This window comes from Monopterus albus, unplaced genomic scaffold, assembly GCF_001952655.1.
Source record: "Monopterus albus unplaced genomic scaffold, M_albus_1.0 scaffold303.1, whole genome shotgun sequence".
In the NCBI taxonomy this organism is placed as follows: Eukaryota; Metazoa; Chordata; class Actinopteri; order Synbranchiformes; family Synbranchidae; genus Monopterus; species Monopterus albus.
Window position 1 is genome coordinate 118,566 of NW_018128183.1, and position 21,559 is coordinate 140,124.

Genomic DNA, 21,559 nt, shown 5'->3' on the forward strand with positions numbered 1-21,559 from the left:
AATTTCCTTCTCAGCGTTGGAAGGTTAGAAGCATTTATAATCAGCTGCTCTGGTGAAGCAGCATTCATCATGCTTGGCATAGCTATGGCCCCAGCAGGATTTGACCTGACAGGAATAAATGGCAACAATCACCCAGCAAGGCACTCCCATTAGCCAGGCGCAGAGATGCATGGCTGATCGGTAAGGATGGGAAGTGGTTATAGAAGGCTAGTGTTTAGCATTTTCTTTTCCCTGGCCTGCAGAGATAACTTGATAAATATGTCAGACTGAAGTACAAGTCCAGTGAGATCAGATTTGGTAAGATGTCGAGGTGTGGAGCATGTGAAAGATGTCACTTTGATTATGGACAGAAGATGAGTCCTATCTGAAAAGGCATGTAAATTTAAGATACCTTCACTAAACATGCGAGTGCACTTGCTGAGTGATAAGCATAAAGAAGTAAAGTTCAAAATGAACTACATCTTTCTCTGAGCGCGCTGTTCATGTCCAGAAACCAATGGTTAATTATGTAGTGAAGTGTCTGAAGACAGAAAGCTACTGTTTTCCTTGTAGAAATGGGCGCCCTGTAACTAACAATGGCTGATTATGGCTTTAGTGTTTCCTATGAAATTTACTGTAGGTTAGTTAATGGCAGCTTTGAGTCTTTTTCTCAATTAAGATAACATCTTCTATCTATTCTATTTTTTTTTTCAGTCTAAAACCTCTCCAACTAAAACTTCACTACTGTACAATGTTAATATTCACACAAAAAATGTATACTGTGTCCCAGAGAGACAGTAATATTCCTGTGATAGTTCTTTGACAACTTCCAGGGTTAATCTGATATGTTTTGGTTTTTGTTTTGTTATTCTGTGTGGCATACTACCTGCACTGTAATATTAGCGTACTGTCTGTACATGGGTATAATGTGTCAGCTTACCTCCCAACATGCACAAGCTGCATAACCAACATGCCAGTAGGAACAGTTCCGGGCCTTTCATGGCAAACTCCAAAGCAAAAATAAATAAATAAATAAATAAAGGTTCTGTCAGTTAAATCTTGCTTTTTATTCTAGCGCAGCTCAGTGGAAGTCCTCAATGTGGATTTGGTTTGGTCACTTTGGACTGTTGTTGTCTGTCAGTCAGGCTAGGTTGGCCAACTGCTGTCTGCTCCAATTACCTCCTGAGGGGAGGGGACTGTGTGTGTGTGTGTGTGTGTGTGTGTGTGTGTGTGTGTGTGTGTCTCTGTCACAGTCATGTGCCCAGTCTGACTCTGCCCATTGAGAGTTTACTCAACCACTGGTTCGCAAAGTGTGGTCAAGATTTCAGTGGAGACCTTGTTGGACTTTTCATGGAAGGACCCGACAAAAATACCTTAATTGGAGCATCATATAGTGATATAGGGAAGACTGCTTTGACAAAAGGCTTCAGTTTTCCCAGTTCAACCAGCTATTTAATTCCATTTTCATACAGACAAATGCAAATCAAAACATGAAACTGTTTGGGTTCCCCAAGTCCCTACCTTTACAGATACAAAACGTATGCTGCTGCAAATAATAGTTTACATTTTGTTGTCGTTTTGTTAATGTCAAGCATGACTATCTAAACCCACTAAGCACTGGACATATTAAAGTGATACAGCAGAGCGGCCGTTATTCTCATAGTATAAGCTGATCACACAGTTTAACTGCCACACACTGAAATATTTTATATTTTATATATTATATTTATGTTTTACTGCAGAGCCCTGCAGTAAAACATCTATATCCTCCCTTTATATCCCCCACTCGGTTCTCATGCACATTCGCTGGCCATCCACGCCATTGTAATTTATGATCTACTGTCACTGCCTTTGGGCCTGCTGCCAATTTAATTACCATAGAAGCTAACTATTAACAGCTAGCAGTCAGTGTCAAGTCACACATCAAATCAGTGGTCAAGAGGGAGTGTTTGAAAAGCCCCTGTTGGCAGCGACCAAATTCAGTGATCTCTCCCAGAGCAGCCATCATAGATCAGTGTTTAATTCAGAAGTAAGGAGTTTGCATAAAATGGATTGATTGTTTACCCATGATTATTTTTATGACATGTAACTGGATTAGAGCAATCAGATTTCATTAAAAGTAGATGCTGTAAAGCATTAATATAATTATATGTTTTTATGTGGGCGATGATGATGGTGTCACAGTTCCCACTTCCTGTTCTACTAAAATGCATCGCTGTAGTGGTTTCTTATCTGTTTATCCTCCTAATTAGCCCACAGAGATAAACTTTATCTGATTTTTCACATTAAAAGTCTACCAAATTACTTTTGTGTTCAAACCTCAATCAAAAGTAGTTAAATCACACTATATGGACAAAGAGTTAGTTAACAACCAAAAAAAAAAAAAAAACTGTAAACACCCAAACAAACCAAATATACCCATGTGTGATTATTGAACAAATCATTTACAAACTATCTGCAATAATGTACTGCTACTCCAAGTTCTGCTAATGATTTCAGAACATGGTTGTAGATATTTGTTGCCATTAAGTCACTGATAGCATTAGTGAGGTCCAACTCTGATGTTACCTGGTTCCCAGTCAGCATTACAGTTCATCCCAAATGTGCAGGATTGAGGTCAAGACAGTCAAGTCTTTCCACAGCAATCTGGGAAAGCCATTTCCTATTAACCTGGCTTTGTGCATGGGGCCATCAGGAAAGAAACAAACTGTTGCTACAAAATCATAAGAACACTGTTGGTTTGGTTGAGGTGCACCGTGTTTCAGTTATATGTGATTTTAGCATAAATTCAAAACCTAAACTACTAATAAATCCGTATGCTATTTAATATTCCAGTCTGCACTAGTGACTGTGGTAATCAAAAATAATCGGTGGAAACATGGTAACACATCCAGTATATATGAATGTAGGGTTTTTAGCATTTAGGGAAATAAAACAAAACAGTTTACATCAAAATTGTACCTAGTCTCTAAGCCATAACCCCTTCAAATCTGAACACAAACACGTGGTACATAGTATTAGGGCTGCAACAACTAATTAATAAAATGGATTGAAAAAACAGCTGGCAATGAATTAAATTATCGATTAATTGGATCTACTCACATAGCTGTGTGTGACAGCTGTGTCAGTGACTGGGTGACTACGTCATTGAGGCATATCAAAACATTTGAAAAACGGTGAATAGTATAGAGCATGGTTACAGCAGAGAAAAGTGGATGAACAGTCATGTAAAGTTTATTTTATAATCACAAAGAAGACTGTCCAGCACCAACTATGCAAACCATATCTGCTGTGGCAGGAGAGCATGACGCTAATGCATTAGCACATAAAGAAAAGACAAAGTTAGAGAAGAAGGGGCTCCTGGAGCTAAGTATATCATTAATTTTAGCTAATAATGTAAAAGAATATGAAAATATACATGGTTACTTTAGGTATGTTATGCTAATTATATATTTAGGAACACAGCGGTGGGTTGTGTAGACTGATAACTGGTGCTAAATGCATTTGTGTTGCATTCATGCAAATATAAAACATGTGAACAGTGAAGCATTATATTTAATGCAATAAGCAAAACAAAATTATAAAGGTGTGTTCAGGAGCATTGATGACACTTGCAAGTTAATGATGCAGAATACATTGTCTAAGAGTGAATGTAGTAATCGTGCCCTCTGGCTCTTTACATTAGCATGGTATGTTTTTGGAAAATATAAATTATTTTAAATCATAAACATTTTAGTGTTTGTGTTAACACTAAGGACCTATTGTGTACTTTATAAAATCTGTAGTCTTGAAATAAAAATAGTGCACTGCATAGAAATAGCAAAAAAAAATGTTTAAATGAATGCATTTTTGTTTTTACAATGCAGAAAATAGATTTCTGTGTTTTTTATACAGATCATTCAACTATTAAAATAGTCTTTAGTTGCAGCCCCGCATATTATATATTCTCTTCAGTATCACAGTAATCCAGTGGTACCTGTTTGTACATCAGTGGGAACACTGCAAAAAGGAACTCCCAATAGCTATTGGCATACCTTTAGTGGTGCTAATTGCCAAATACTAAGCAACACTGCTTTTTCCTGTTTACAGTCCCTTGAGCATTATGGGAACTGTTGTTCTTGCTAGGTGGAAGACAGCTGTGTTGCTAAAAGGAGGAGCAGGGCACAGTGATGGACACAGTGTTACCTGTGGATCAAGAGGTCTGGAGTGGCAACAGTGTCCCTTGAGTAGGGGGTGGGGGTGCAGCTTGGCATTTGGGTGCGTGTCCCTGGTCCCTTTATGGAGGTGAACAAACACTTAATAATTATATCGATCAATATAGGCTAGTTATTTTTTTATGACAGTTATATTCTAAATGCAAAACTAAGTCCTCAACAGTTCGCTGGTCAGTGATTCACTCAAAAACATAAACACAGTCTGAATGAAAGCGTGATGTTCAGAGTCAGAACAGCTGTCACTCATCAGCTCCTGAAGGACAGCAGATGAACAAATGGTCTTCACCAGGCTGACCGACAGCAGAGATGTGCTGGACAGCAATAGTTTTTATGTAGGACCTATGCACATAACCAGAACAGAAACCAGTAAAAAAAAAAAAAAAAAGTTAGCAATAGAAAATAACTGACTACTTGGATGACAGTCTGTGGCGCTTATGCTGCACTCAATGCACCAGAAAAATTAGACCTGAAGCATCAACAGGTGATACGCAGCCTCCCATGCATGTGTCAGGAATAGATTTTATTCCATCTGTTGTGTGAAAAATGTGTCTAAAAATGCTCACCGTCTGAATTGACCTTAACTGTACCTGACTTACCCTGCTGCTTTACGGGCTTCCCTGAAAAGTCACTGTGGTGCTTGATTAAATTATTGATTGGATGGATTGATTGGTGTGACGGTGCGCCACTGTGAAATGTTACCAGCGGAAAGATTTGAACATATGCGTCTGTCGTTTGGAAACAGTTGCACAGCTTGTTGCACTTATACTAGGCTAGTCTGCTACTATTGGTGACCTACATTTAACCATAAAACCCTTATTTGCGTAGATACACATTGACCACTACGCATAGTTGTGGACAAGTATAAATTAACCTTTAGAAAACCTCTGGTCCAGACTGACTGAACTAAACTACAGGTGGGGAAACAAACGAAAGAGGCCCAGCTTCAACGATGACAACTCCAGACAAAAGGCACACATTAGAATGAGCGCTTTTGATCATAATCAGTGTAATCATCTTATGTTAACTCAGTTCAATTGCCATGTACTATATATAAGATTACATTTTTAAGGTAAAAATGTACAGTACATAGTAAGTTAGATGAAAGATATGACCCCCCCCCCCCCCATAAAAAGAAACTCAGGAGAACAGCCTTACAATCATACAAATATATTAGTTTGTTTTATTCAATTATATCCAATAATATGTCTCCCTTGACTTTGTGTAAGTTAATATAGAAATAAATACAGATCATATTGCAAATGCAGGGACAGGAGTTTGGGATAATAGAGTGTTGTGGAGGGAGGGAATAAGGGATTAAAGGTTAAGGAGTAAATATTGGTTAAGGACTGTTTCTTTGAGGGTGTCCAGTAAATGATTGGTGCATGCATGCTTGTAGTCTTGCCCGTCTGTGATCCTCTGCCTCATCCCAGGAGTTTCAAACTATTCCACAACTCTCTGCAGTCTTTCTTGGCTCAGTTCTCCAGGTGATCCATGGGTTTGGATGGCGTTGGCATATTTGTGTTATCCCATCTTGCCAGCAACAGGGAGAGTTACTGCACCCCAACCACAATTGTGTGGATATATTTACATAGAGAGATATATAGATATGTTTTTTGCCCCATTTGAATATAAAAATAGTGTCATTGTGGCTTTGATATCTGGAAGACTCAAGAACTCTTTCTGCATTTGGAAGACAAGAAGGAAGGTAAGATAATGGTGATTTCCTTAAAATCTTTCCTGGAAGACTGTCACAAATTTTGGATCGTCCATACAGTCCAAAGAAAACAAAAAAATTGTCCAAAAAAAATCCTTCAAGGATTGATCACAAAATCACACACACAGGTAGAAGATGTGTTTGTGTGTGTGTGTTGGAGGGAGAGACAGGCAGTGAATGAGCAGTCCACGTCCTGCCGGTGAGCCAGTTACATTCTGCTAAGAGACCAAAGGTCGGAAGTCAGTCAGTCTGTCTTTGAGTGACACATGAGTTGTTGACGGATTCTGGGGGACCAGGAGGAGGAGCTTTGAGACCCTCCAGCCTTGCTTTCAGTTTTTCTTTTTTTTTTTTTGCAGACTGAGCTCTGTTGGTCAGTATATCACATTATGTGACAGGTGAACAGACGGATATGCATTAAAACAACAAAATAAGCATCAAATCAAACACACACAAGCTGACTAACAATGATTTATAGAGAGCATTAAAATGGATACCAGCTATCACAGTATTCTGCTGAGAAAACCCCTAAAACACACTTCATTCTTTCTGCTTAAATAAAATACAGTTTATTGTAGGTTTAAAGTCACTAAAACATTGGTGCATTAGCTTGTAAGGGGTGAAGTCCCTCCATGATCAGTTTGTAAAGGTCACCCGAATTTACCCCATCTGTGCTGGCTTGGTGCAGGGCGCTGTGTGCAATGCAGATGTGTCCAGGGATTGTGGGTGTGCTTTAAAAAAACACAGCCTGATTTTTATATACAAAGTTAATTTGTTGTTCAACCCTTATACAGGGTGTAACACAAGGGGTGCTTGGGCTCTGGAATATAATATAAAAGTACTTGCTTTGTGAAGCAGCCCAAAAAAAAAAAAAAAAAGCGAGAGAGAGAAAATCCATCTGAGGACGGCGTCACTCTTATCGGGGCACGTGAGCCTCCCTTTTCCTCCCTCTCTTTTTTTGTGTTTTCTGCTGCATTGCAGATGTGAAGGGACTCCACCTCCAAAGTAACACACACACACATTAAACAGTCTGCTCACAAAAAAGGGCAAAGTGTTAGAAAAATAAAAAAAAGCTCTGATAAAACACCCAGTTGCTTTCTATCAATATCAATCTTTTTTCACACCCTCCTGGATAATGTGGTTGCATTTTGTTAATGGAGTTTATTGCTTTCTGCCCGAGGACTCCTACTCATTGATTTGGCCTCTGATTTATCCTCTATTTTCCTCTCTCCCTTTCTCTGTCTTCATTGTATATTCTCACTTTTCTTCGGTACACATAATGAACAAAAACAGATATTCACTCACAGTTACACAGTGATTACACACAGAGACTGAAGCTGATGAGAGCGATGTAGTGTATCAGCACACACACATAGTATGCGCTCATTGTGCACACATACATGCACATACATACTCCCTCCCGGTTAAAGGGAAATTGTGTTTGCCAAAGGGATTGCCGAGAGGAAGTGAAACATAAAATGTAGGCTGTGTAGGCAGGAGGTAGTGACACTATGGTATGACATGGGCCTCTTTCATACTCAGAGCCCTTCACAACCACTCTGCAGTTGTAATTTGCTCAGTAAGCAGGGAGGCCCTGACTTGGGACAAATGGAGAGGAAGGGAGTCCCGGAGGGAGTGTGTTTGATGTGTGAAGCATTTAGTTGAATTAGATATACATCACTTAACCCCTTTTGATATCCATGCATGCACACACACAGACACATTCACAACCCTCACATTTGTTTTTCATTTACTGTAAAGAAATGGGGACACCAAGCTCTCCAAAGGGCCACTTTCTAACATTTAGAGCTAAATCCAAGGATATTTATCAGAAGGCGGTAAATTCAGTCGTGGTGGTGGCTAATCAAACATGCTCAGATAGATGCCGAGATAAATGACATCTTTGCATCCTCTAATTTACTCAGAATTGTTTAAAGTGAAGCCTGAAGGCCACAGAGCAGACAGGCTGGAACAAAGAAGCTGATTTCAGGCTTCACAAAGGACCTGCAGCTGAGAAATGGGGGTAGAGTAGGACTTCAGCAAAGCACACATTGTGTCAGTGTTACAAAAAGAGAAAAAAAAAAAAAAAAATTGTATATATATATATATATATGTGTGTGTGTGTGTGTGTGTGTGTATACAACACTCCAAATAGGGCAAAATACACATTTAAAATCATCATTTAAATCATCATTTCAGTTAAACACTAGAATAAACACTCCAAGAATTACACATTACAGCTCCTGCAATAACTAATTAAATGAAGTAAAAAGGGTAATTAGATTACAGATATGGCTAACAAAAATTCTGAGCACTAACATAACATTTTGTGTAACAAAAAGATGGGTGGCTGAACAGTATAAGGATGACTTTACATAACAGTCTGCAAATTGGAATAAAAAAGATAATTTAACAACATACAGTATTGTACATTGGAAAAATAAACAGATACTGATGACTGATGACAAGTGGCTAATGGAATGCATTTAATTGCCGACTCCACACGGAGTATGAGTATCTCCATAGTCAACTGAGATGCTATCCATCACTCCCTAGATGACTAGCTTGGCTTAATAAAATCGTGACTCACATAGCTTTCAAGTCATCTTTACAAAGAGTCTGAGGCAGGACATGAGATGGCTGTAGCCCTCCAGATAAATAACAAAAAAGAGATTTCATGTTCTCTTTATCTAGAAATACCACCCCATATGCTTTCATTTTTGCATCTGTACAGGCATAAGCATAAAAAAAAATAATACCGTATTTACTTTGATAGTTAAAGGGTCACTCCAGCAATTAATTTTTGCGCTTTCATACAGCTGTGGAGCTCACGGGAAACAGATTTGGGATTTTTGTGAAATAAAAAAAAAAAAAATGCCTGTCTTGAGCCCAAAGATGACCCTGATGACATCATTAAGGTTTCAGATTTAAAGGTGCATTCAGACAGACCACAAGGTAAATTTTCAGATGCAGTGCAACTGCATATTTAATCTATAAAATAACAAACATATTACTGTTTACCTGGAACGGAATGAGGCACAGACATGTCTGAATTTGAAAATTTTTAACTGCTTATCACAGGCTTCATCATTATAGCAATAGCATAATTTTACACTAGCATAAGTGGCAAAAAACACAATGACACAAAATCATGCGCGCAAAACTGGTTGCTAGTTAGCCTATTGTTAACGGCTGTGGCAAATAATCACAGGCTGCACAAACATTAAATGTACCCAGTCGTCAAATGTACGACTTATGGTACATTTCTGTCTGAACCCAATTTTGGTAAGCTCTCTCTGCAGACAGGCACAGAAGGCATTTTACAGCAGTTTTTGCAGGTTAAGTGAAATGACCTTTAAGTGTAAAATCAGTGGAGTGACCCTTTAAATATGCCTGTGTGCATGACTGACACACAAGAACACTATCTACATTGCAATAAGCCAACTATTTTTTACTACTATATTTCTACAGTTCACGTTAAAAACAATTACCTGAACTAAAACTTTAGCCCTTAACTCTCCTCACTAGCTTTTTGTCTTTTGAGTCAGAATATGCTTACACTCTGAGAACACAAACAGGACACATACATAAGAAAATCTTGCAACACAGATTTCCCAGCCCTTAGAATATATGTTAGTTGGCTATGGCTGTTTGCTGAATTTCTTTTCTCCTCCTATCTAACAGTATCTCTGTATTTCATCCCAGACATACTGAATACTGTTCTAGCAGGCAGGGCCCTCACTTAATTACACATTTGTGTAATTACTTTGCAAATAATAGTCAAACATTGTGTTCTGGCTTTAATGGTCCACAGGGGGCGATTGGTCAAACACGCCAACCTGAAGCTCAATTCAACAGTTTAATTAAGGTCTTTAGTGTGAAAGTGAGGTTTTAACAGTAGCTTGTGTGGAACGGATAGGAAATAATGGAAATAACCCTGTAATGAGTTGCAATTCATTTAAGTGAAAGGTGATTTTCTTTATTCCTGACAAGTCCCTCCTTTAGGTTATTTGCAGAATCTTCTTTCTTTCTCCTTAACATAGGTTTTCCATCTTTCTTTCCTTCCTCTGTCTTTTTTCCTTTACTTTAAATCATCACTTAACCTCTCTCTCCTTTGCTCCTCAGTAAAGTCTCCTCAGGAACGTTAGCTTCATTTCTCGTGTAGCAGATTGCTTTACTCAGCAGCTATTGTTATTTACAACCACAGGTTACAGGAGAGTAGAGGCTTATGTGTGGAAGGAAAAGTTTGTTTGTGTGCAGGAAACGCTGTCCACATTACCATAATTCTCTCTTAAATATCTTTTTGTTCCGCTCATCACCACAAATCTTCCTCCCTAAAAACAGCTCTCTTTTCCTGTTTCCTTTCTTCGGTACATCTCTCTCTTTCTAAGCAGTGATCATCAATCTAGCTTTGCCTCTACCTCTTGGACACGTGGGGCTCTCTTGCTTTCCATCATACATAAACATTAGGCAGAAACAATTACCCTGCCCGGCACATTGTACCAAGAAAGTTTGACATGAAAAACGATTGTTTTTCACATTCAATGGAATGAACAAACATCAAAAACAAGGTCTCCTGAAAGAGAGGAATGAAAATTTAAATATTAAAATTGCTAATTACTTGCTGTAGCAGGAGAAACTGTCAAATAGCCAATGTAACATGTCTACTTTTCCATCTTCTTACAGTACGTGGTCAATTTAATTATTTATATACTGGCTTTGGTTTCTTTTTTTTTTTACCTAACAAAACATATTACAAAGCAGTAATCCTATTTTATGAACTCTAAATCATAACAGTACAGGAGCAGAGAAGGTGTGAATTTCTTTACATCCAAACCAAAGTCTCCAGGAAAGATTTATGGTTATTCACATTTTTATAAAATAAAAAGGGTCTTTCAGCCAATCTGTCAAAACCAGTGGCTTCTAGTTGAATGCATGGTGCAGCACACATCCATGAGCACACTTAAAGGACAACTCCAGTGATTTAGTGTTGCACTTTCATAAAGCTGGGGTACTGCAAGAGAGAGTTAAGAAAAATGACTGGTCATTGCTGAAGCAGCAGAGGTTGATATATCTTGACTTTTATTCCTTAGTATAAATCAGTCACCCAAACTACTGGATCAATCTCTTTCCATAGTGCATCTTTTAATGTACCCTCTTTGCCTGGTAAATAAATTCCTCACTAGGAAGTTGCTACCCAAGCAGCTGGGTCATGTTGTTGCATAAAGGGCTGGGGTTATGTTATTTTCAAATGTAATTTATAGAAGTGAAATGCCATCAATTTTACACATTTAAACCTGTATTGGGGTGAAGTACTACAAATCTGAAAATAGGTTAAGCCATGTTGGATAAAGTCTGTTAAACTCCATGAGTTGAATTTGAAAATGATAAGATACAGTTGAAGTTCAAAGTTTAAAACAGATTTTTTTTTTTTTTTTTTTTTTTACCACTCCACACAGACGTCATGTTAACAAATGCTTGCTTTGATAAGTTAGTTAGGATGCACTTTATGTGTGACACAAGTACTTTTTTCAGTGGTTGTTTACAGATAGATTATTACACTTATAATTCACTACATCGCAATTCCAGTGGGTCAGAAGTTTATATACACTCAGTGGACTGTGCCTTTAAACAGCTTGGAAAATTCCAGAAAATGATCATCTGAGCCAATAGGAGGTGCAGCTGTGGATGTGTTTTAAGGCCTACCTTTAAACTCAGTCCAACCTCTTTGTTTGACATAATTGGCTGATTAAAAGAAATCAGCCAAGACCTCAGAAAATAACTGTGGACTGCCACAAGTCTGGTTCTGTCTCCTAGAGATGAACGTACTTTGGTATGAAAAGAACAAATCAATCCCAGAATAACTGCAAGGACCTTGTCAAAACTCTGGAGGAAACAGGTACCAAAGTATCTATATCCACACTAAAACGAGTCCTACATCGATATAACCTGAAAGGAAGAAGCCACTGGTCCAAGACCACCAATAAAAAGGCAGACTATGGTCTGCAGCTGCACATGGGGACAAAGATCTTACTTTTTGGAGAGGTGTCCTCTGGTCTAATGAAACAAAAAACAAACTGTTTGGCCATAATGATCATCGTTATGTCTGAAGGAAAAAAGGGGAGGCTTGCAAGCCAAAGACCACCATCCCAACCTTGAAGCACGGGGGTGGCAGCATCATGGTGGGGCACTTCACAAAATAGATGGCATCATGTTGAAGGAAGATTATGTGGATATATTGAAGCAGCATCTCAAGACATCAGAAAGGAAGTCAAAGCTTGTTCACAAATATGTCTTGTCCAAATGGAGATTGAGCCCAAGCAGACTTCCAGAGTTGTGGCAAAATGGCTTAAGGACAACAAAGTCAAGGTGTTGAAGTGGCCATCACAAAGCCCTGACCTCAGTCCAATAGAATATTTGTGGGCAGAACTGAAAAAGCATGTGTGAGCACGGAGACCTACAAACTTGGCTCAGTACCACCAGCTCTGTCGGGATGGACTGAAATTCCAGCAACTTATTGTAAGAAACCTGTGGAAGGCATCCAGAAACATTTGATTTAAACAATTTAAAGCCAATGCTACCAAATGCTAACCGAGTGTATGTAAACTTCTGACCCACTGGGAATGTGAGGAAAGAAAAAAAGCTGATATAATTCTTTTTCTTTACTATTATTCTGACATTTCACATTCTTAAAATAGTGATCCTAACTGACCTAAAACAGGGAATGTTTATAGGATTATATGTCAGGAGTTGTGAAAAACTGATTTTAAATTTGACTAAGGTGTTTGTAAACCTCAGATTTCAACTGTATCTGAGGGTGTTGATTCACAAAGAAGTGAGCTAACCAGACCTCTGTAGCCCACTACTCAATTCTGCTTGAGGCTGGCAGCTCAAGGCTACATTAGCTGACATTGGCATGACACACTTGAATCTCGGTTTGAATGGTTGATGGTAGACTTTAATTTTAGGCAATATAGGTGCTTGGTTTTGACAATATAGAGGAATGTGTGAAGTTAAAAAAAGAAAACGAGGGATATTTACTGATGTATGGTAGCTCATTTTTGGCACTAAACAGTGAAATTACATGTGTCCATATTTACTGAGGAGTCACGGTGGAGCTTTGTGTCGGAGAAAACAGGAAAAGGATTTGAGTGTTATGTCTCATGTAGTCTGAGATCAGTGAGGGGAGAATGGAAATTTATACAAATACCCTCAGCACCTGATTTATCGCCACTGCTACAAAGAAAACTCTGGCTGACATTTGACGTCAGGAGAAAGCAGGTGTAAAATTTGCAACCCTGCTGTTAGTCATCTGAGATCTCTGTGATGTAAAGAACATGATTGAGGAGGGAGAGCATGTATGTTAATTGCATCACTTCACAGAGGAGAATATGAAACCATGCTTCAACTACTATACGAAATATAAGATGATTTGACTGGCAGGAGGAATACATTGGATTTCTTCAACCATATTACAGTTCAGTTGCTGTAAGCTTACACTTTTTTACACTTCCTCTCGGTCCATACGTGTGCAGTGGCATGAAATTCTAAACTGAGGTGTATTCATGGCTGCGGCTGCTCATTTACATCATCAGTGTTGGTAAAAACACTGCTAAATTGAAAAATTGCAACTCTATATATTATAAAAACAAGCAAACTGTAAATGAAAAATTAAATAATCTTCTTTCCTGTATATTTTTAGGCAAGAAAACCACACTGAGCAAACGAGGGTTTGTATTGTCTGGGCCTCAGGCATGACAAAGAAAAACCTTATTGCAGTTCAATCACAGGCTACGCAGTCAGGCTCCATCAACACCTCACTGATGACAATCTCATCATCTCCCAGAGCCTGCACACACACACTCACTGCCACATTGCTATATGTGCGTGCATGCATTTGTGAATGTGTGCGCATTACGTGTGTTATGTTGTGAGATCATATTCATTGGTCGTCACTCATGGATATCAGAATTCTAAAGTATGTGCAGTATCACAGTAAGTGTATGTAAATCAAATCAAATCAAATCAAATTTTATTTGTATAGCGCCAAATCACAACAAAAGTCATCTCAGGACACTTTACAAAGTAAGGTCTAGACCTTACTGTTATCAATATTATTACATAGGGAAAACCCAACAAATCCCCCTTGAGCAAGCACTTGGCGACAGTGGGGAGGAAAAACTCCCTTGTCATTGTAATAATGAGTGTGTGATTATGTGGTCTGCCGGGGGAGCTTTTGGCCCCTCGTTTAAGGGTCAAAAGATTCTGATCAGCCCCAGACTCTATTAACAGAGCCAAAGAGGATGGAAGGGGTTTGCTTGTGCCGCTGAGTGGAAAATTGAGTTGATGTCTCAAACTAATCAAATCATGCCAAAGGTGAATTGAAGAACATGGGAATATGCACACATACACATACAATGCAAACAAACGGGGCTGACAAGTATGCAGGCGATCTTGCACAGTTGCTGACACACAGAAGATGTGGACTGAGCAGATGGCTGCAGAACAAAAGTCTGCAAGGGTTTCGGTGACAGCCTCACATCAGCATGGCTGTGTCAGGCTAACATTAGCATGGAACCCTTCAGGGAAATAATACAGCCATCTGTAACATACTTTATGTGCTGCAGAGACAGATTGAACCATTGCTCCTGTTGTAGTAAAACCAGAGAAACTTTAGCTGACTGGAAGGATGTTGCTGATGAAGGAAAAAAGACGTGAGGGATTTCCTTCCAACTGGTTAAACTTTATGGTGACGTGCTATGACAATAGGCAACTGTTCACCTCCTCATGTAGTTATTGCTTTAATATCACAGGCTCTGTTACTCACAGAGATTATTAAATAAAAAGGTGAAGGGCTGGTGTGTATGGGGGGGGTCTGTGAAGGTAAAAGGGATTCCCATTGGCCAACTCCACTCTGCTCTGACCTGCTGCTTTTCTTTAACTTTACACCAGCACAGAGTTCTCGTGGGGTCAGTGTTGCAGGCAGCCGGTGGTGGTGGTGGTGGGGTAACCCTAACAACCCTGTTCAGGTGTCTGCTGGTGTCCAGTGCCCCATGTTCTCCACCCCTCCTCCCCCCATTGTTTCTGAGCGCTAGGATGTGGAGGTTTTGGTTTTGGATTGAGGGTCCTTCTTGCCGTTCGGGAGCATAGGGGAGTCATTGGAGGTCTTGGCTGTTTTCCTGGGTGGACCCAGCTGAGCAACTTCATGTAGAGAGGGCTCTCTGTACATGGCCACTGGGGATGGAGAGAATTAGAGAATTAAATTATGTCATTCATAGGAAGACCCCACCCTTATTTTCTCAGTGTCTCCAGCTCAGATAGCGTGTCATCCTGCCATAGTGTCTTATCTGAAGCTACCACTAGACGTCACCAAAGTCAGCAACTAACAGATCTAACCACAGGGGGTTAGACTATGTAAACATGGCTTTGGTTATCCAAAATGTAATGTAAGCTTTAAGTAGACAAGAAAACAATTTTATATGAAAAATGTAGGGTAGAGGAAAAAGCCAAGTATATCCATACATTAAAGTAGAGCTCCAAAACAAACATTTTGGGCCTGGGAATGTCTAGATGGGCCTCCATTAGAAGTTTATGAAGAGTACACAAAATGCAGAGCAATACAATAAAATTAAAGATAACAGTATAATGGGTTGTGGTTACAGGTTAGCCCTATTAAACCTGTTGTATATAGGCCTCCAGCTACATACTGTCTGCTTTGTGATGCTTTATTTCTGCTTTTTAGTCAGTTTCACAGGTATAGAAGCTGTGCCACTGAAGTGTACTGTACTGCAACAACTAATCAATAAAAATCTATAATCAAAATAGTTGGCAATGAATTTAATTGTCGATTACTTGGGTTTAGTCGCATAGCTGTCTGAGACAGCCAAGAGTAGACACAGCTGGGTAAGCAAGTGGGTGGGTGCTACTGTTCTACACAGGTCAGTGGGTGGCAGTAATGCACATGCAAGATGGTTTGCCAGCCACCAATCAAAATGGCAGAGGCAGTGAATATTAGTGAGCATGGTTACAGGAGAGAAAAATGGATGAATTGTCTAAAGTTTGGGAGCAATTTATTTGACAATCAGAAAGAAGACCTGTCTGGTGCCAGATATGCAAAGCATCATCTGTAGCGGCAGGTGCGTATGACGCAAATGCCTTTGCATCTAAAGAAATGTCAAATGTCACATGTTATATATTTAGGAACATAATGGTAGGTTGTGTAGGCTGCTAACAACGGGTGCTAAATGCATTTGCATTTGTGTTGCTTTCATATAAACATGAAACCTGAACAACTGATCATTATATTAAACGCAATAAACAAAACTAAATTTTATCGGTATGTGCAGGAACATTGATGACACATGCAAGTTAAAGGGGATTGTGCAGAGTACATAGCCTAAGAGTGAATGTGCTGAGAATTGTTTAGTCAAAGTCAAATTTATTTTTAACCATCAGCAGTAGTAATCTTTTGTACTGGCCCTTTATGAACATTTCAAAAAATTTATGTTAAATCATTATTTTTTTTGTACTGTAAGGAGCGATAGTGCACTTTATAAATGCTCTATTCTGGAAGAAATAATTTTTTGTTTAATAATGCATGGCTTGAAAACATTGCATAAGCATTGTTTAGATGAATACATTTGTTTTTGTAGTGTGGGAAATACATGTTTACATTTTTATAAATCCAATTAATTGATTAATTTTAGAAATAATTGACAGATTAAAAAAATATTAAAATGATTGTTAGTTGCAGTCCTACTGTGCAAAGTTTTTTAAAATTTTATTTATATATAATCTTTCCTTTATTGCATGTGTGTTGACCTAATTTATAGTGAACTATTAAGGCTATATTAACAAATGCAGTTACATGGTATGTTTATGCATAAGCTGTAGAGTGTCCTTGTTTTCTAAAACTTTTATGTTAAGCTCATCAGACCAGTACGGACAAACATTGCCTTCAGCATTCTCTGCATGTTTTCTTCCAAATCTGTTTTACTACACCTAAGACATGCACACTGCTCCTTTCTCATTAATCAAGCTAACTCAATGTAATGTAACTCACCTTTGCAGCAATATTTGTAATTGTAGATAAGGTAAATTCTTCTTTTTAAGTAATGTTCCATTAAGTGATTGAATTATCCTTTGTAAATACTAATATAATGAAATAAAACTGTAAAACATACAATCTTTGGTAGGAAACTAGTGAGGACACTTAAAGGAAGTATTAAAATAGCAATATTCTAAAATCTGTTTTACACATGTAAATGTCTATTTACATGTTGCCACTGGTTTTCATATGACATAAACTGAATTTAACACTTTGATCACTTATGTTAGCTAGAATGTTCTTAGAAAATATCTTTTTGTATTTTGCATTTATAGTATGTTAAAACAGTAGCCTGTCCTCATACCCAAGGCATTATATACTGACAATATGTCAGGTACCTTTAGCGTGTCATATGAATGCCAAAGGCTGCCTTTTGTGTCCATATGAGCTGGTTTTCAATAGACTATCCACTCACAGTATTTGATGCCCAGGACAAGAGGTCACAGTATATGAAGGAAGAACATCTGTGCAAGGAAGTGGTTGGGGTTGATGGTGAGTCAAACAAACAAACTTTCCCAGAGTGGAGTATGCCTCCAGTGTGTAATGAAGTGGTTTTTAAAAAGTGTGTTTTAACCCAGTATGAGATGCAAAGCATTCGTTTTTGATGCCCCGGGAATGAGAATGTGTTGGACACAAACAGAATATGCATGGCTGTATAAATTAGTTAGGAGGGTCATGGAGCAAAAATTTGCTGTTAGTCCCCTGTTGACCCCAAAACTCCACCTTACACCTCATGCGCTTTGCATTTTTACCCTGTTACCTGGAAGTAAGTACAGATGATTCAAAACATGCCAGCTTTATTATATAACAAGAGACCAACCAAGAGACCATTTCATGTGCAGAAATGCTGCCTGCCCAAAGCTTTCTGTGTATTTGTTAGTAAGCATCAAAATAAAAGCTAGTATCTCAAAGAACAAGAATTTGACACAGGGTGGCGTACCTTCGATGAGTTTGGGCAGGAAGTGAGCAGCTCCCTTGGTCTTCTTAACGCGGTTCCCTTTCATGACCTGTCCGTCCCGGTTGATACCAATGTACCAGGCCCGACCCGACTGGGTCTGTCTGTACAGGATGGACGAGTAGGTGACGTAGTAGTTCTCAAACACACACTCCTTAAACTTGCACTCTGGTGTGAAGTGTTCCTGAAAAACACGCATTCATAAACAGAAAGTAGCCCACACATGAGACCAGAATAACACATTTAGAGTGTCTGCCATTTTTATCTCTTACATGATCTATATATTTATTCTCCAATTCTACTGGCTTAGCTGGAAATGGGAGGGAATGGGTGCCACATTTCAATGTGACAGGGTTACAGGAGCATCTGTGGTTGTGTTAACAAACTGCCCACACACCCACTGACAATCTTTGTCTAACATGCGCACATTTGCCACATGGACAGAATAGTTTGTGAGCCAAGATGCCATAACTCTGCCAGGTTGGTTTAGCTGTAGGTAAGGATCCGGCTGATTGTTTGTTACAGGCTGTAACAAATAATCAGCCGCATCCTTCACCTTTAATGAACTGTTGTTGGCCTTCAGCTCATACACACACACTCATACACACAGCTCTGCTATATGTCAACAAGGGGACACCCCACCTCCCTCCCCTATCTCTCCCTCTTATTACAGCTCTCACATATTCTTTCTTGAGCTCGTACTGTATTCTGTCTTTCCCTCACTTCATTCCCTCTGTCATTTGGTAACCTTGTTGAGGAACAAACCAATTTACAGGATTGATTTGGAGCCTTGATGTGACTGGTGAGCAGAAAAGGCCTGAATAAGGAGTTTGCTCTCTCCCTCCCATCCATTTCCTCCCTTCTCACCCCCTCATCTATAGCTTCTCTCTCTCTTCCTCTCTCTGTCAGCCACCTCAGGCACTGGGCCTTAACGCCTGCCTATAGCTGCTGTACTGCACATAAACAAGCTAATTACACTGACTGTATTGCCCATTCTTTAATCACACATCCATTCACTTAGGCAGCTATTCATTTCCTCACCCACCCATTAACTCTAATAGCACAGAGGAAAATCAGAGGCAAGTCAAGATTATTTATATAACACATTTTCATATACAAAGGCAATTCAAAGTGCTTAACACAAAGGTGTGGAGTCACAAAGGTCATCAATCTGCTATTATTACTTGTGTTGATGCGGCTCATTTTCTCTCATTTTCTCTGCACTTGCCTGGTCATCATGGGCAACATTCATTAATTGATTAATTATGCGAATTAAACTGAATCTGCCCATGTGAGCAAAGTGTGTGTGTGTGTGTGTGTGTGTGTGTGTGTGTGTGTGTAAATAAATGTGTGTTGACCAATTCATGACCAACTTTTTGTAGAAGGATATTTTTTTGATTAGTCACTCCCATCCTGGGAAACCACTGCAAGCAAGCAACTGAAGAAAGAAACAGACACTGGCTTTTTAAAGTTTCTGGTTAAAGGAGAATATGTTGTGTGGCCAGCATTATGTTGCACTGCAACAGCATGAAGGACAATTCAAGTTTTTGTCTTTTGTTTCAGTTGACCAGAAATGAAAAGGTCTGAAAGCCTATCAGTAATCTTTTGTAATCACATGCACATTTAGTCCTGAGGCTTCTTTTTTTAAAACAATACCAAAAAAATATAATATCACTTTATTTATGTGTAAATAATAAGGGTGAAAATGACCCTTGGTTTTCATCATCTAGGAAAAACATATGCATCCCCTAATGGATATTAATGGAGATATTTTTCTTTTTATTTGCAGAATATTGTTAAATACTAATTTGGGAAATTCTATGAAATAAATTTAATAGTTCAAACATTAATTTGTAAATCCTTTTGTACATAAGTCTGACAACACAAAAAAAAGTTTCACTTATTGCAATTTCACAAGGAACTCACAGGAGATGGGTTAAATAAAATATTCAAGCTCCAATAATGCTGGACAAAATGTAGGATTTTCAAATGTGAGTCCTCTGTTCAGCAAAGAAGAAGGAGCCTCTGCCTTTTAAGTCATGGCTGTTAAAGGTTGGACCTCTGTTCCATTGGACCTGACATCTCTGGACACTGTGGATATATTTGAAAAGCATCTTTATAGACTTGCCTTTTTTAAAACTATCATTATTTTATTTATTATGTCTGAGCACCTAATTACCCTCATCCTAAAGACAAGCAGAACTTTTTTGTAAATCATTGATGCACTTCCTCTGGTTTTCAGCAGGGGCTGCTCCAAACACACAGGCAGTTTGGGGAAGCTCCAAAAAAAAATTAACTTGCATCTGTCTACTCACCACTCCACAACACTCAGATTCCCCCAAAGGAACATATTTATCATGCTGAAAACCACTGGAATTATTGAACAACCACAAAAATAGAAATCTATTTCTTTATATGCTTCATTTTCTGCACCATATTCAATTAAAATATTTATGTCCTGACTTCACAAAAAATCCTCATCTTCTTTGGTTATGATGCTTTTCAGTGTAGGTGCTGCGGTGCTACATCGAAGTTGACCTCAGTATGCAGGAAAAAGAATATGGGTGTAGAAACAGCAAAAAAATAAACAAAAAAAACGTACTACTTAGAAAAGCAGAGAAACACACAATCAAATCAGGTACACACAGATCCTTGCTTGTGTTTAATGTATGTACATCCACTCATGCATGTTTTCTTTTGTGACAGAGAGACATGACAGATCCCTCTTATATCGGTGGGAGGCCACCCGGCACCAGATGACATACAGTAGATAGCCACACACACACACAGCGCACATGAACAGTGACAGATGAACCGGTTGCCTCCCTCATCACTCACTACCACAGGCAGAAGAGAGAAAGGGAGCAATGGGGGGGGTACAATAAAACCAGGGAGCAGAAGCTGAAAGTTCAGCAAGATTACTCTCCTGTAACAACACTCACCCTCATCTCATTTTCATCCCAGCACCTAAAGACATTATACAGCCCTGTTCGCTGCCATTAACCATTAAACCTCACGTGAGATGAGCTGGGGAACTGATTCTATGTAACACCTCTGTGAAAAGTCAATAGACATTAGGGCAAAAAAAAAACCCAGATTAGGTTTAGACTGGACATGTGATGAAGTGATATAACGGACTTACCAGCTGCGATGGCAACCACAGGTTAATCTAGTGGCTTTAAGTCACAGACACTTATCAACTTTGTCCCAAAGGACAGTATTTTACAGTGTCAACAGGGCACATATAGGTTAGCTGGTGTTTGTGTGTGTTCATGTGTTTGTACTGTACACAACTGGGGGAATACTTGAAATGTGTTGAATTCTTTACAACTTTCATGACATGAAGTTTGTAGACACATATTTCAGCACATAAAACTTGTCAGCACTCAAAGCCTGTCACATTTGTAACAGGATCAAATGCACACCTGGGGTTAGATGGCTTCATTCAAGCAGTGTCAATGTACCTCATGACTTGATTCCAAACCTCTGAAATATGGCCTACTAAAACATCCTTGTAAATGGAAAGTATAAAAAAAACCACTTGTTTAGTTCTCTTCTTTTCTTTTTTAGCTGCCCTGAGGCTCCAGAAACAA

The 21,559-nt window shown here is 38.9% G+C and overlaps 1 protein-coding gene across 1 annotated transcript in view; it reads right to left on the minus strand.

Moving 5' to 3' along the window:
- Window positions 1-14,055: 14,055 nt before the first annotated feature.
- Window positions 14,056-21,559, minus strand: part of fgf11a (fibroblast growth factor 11a) — a 75,129-nt gene continuing 67,625 nt past the window's right edge. Inside the window, exons 4-5 of the mRNA XM_020623533.1 lie at window positions 17,952-18,150; window positions 14,056-15,138 (exon numbers count right to left, since the gene is read on the minus strand). Of these exons, the coding sequence (XP_020479189.1) occupies window positions 14,996-15,138; window positions 17,952-18,150 (342 nt within the window). The 3' untranslated portion in view covers window positions 14,056-14,995. The remainder of the gene's footprint in view (window positions 15,139-17,951; window positions 18,151-21,559) is intronic.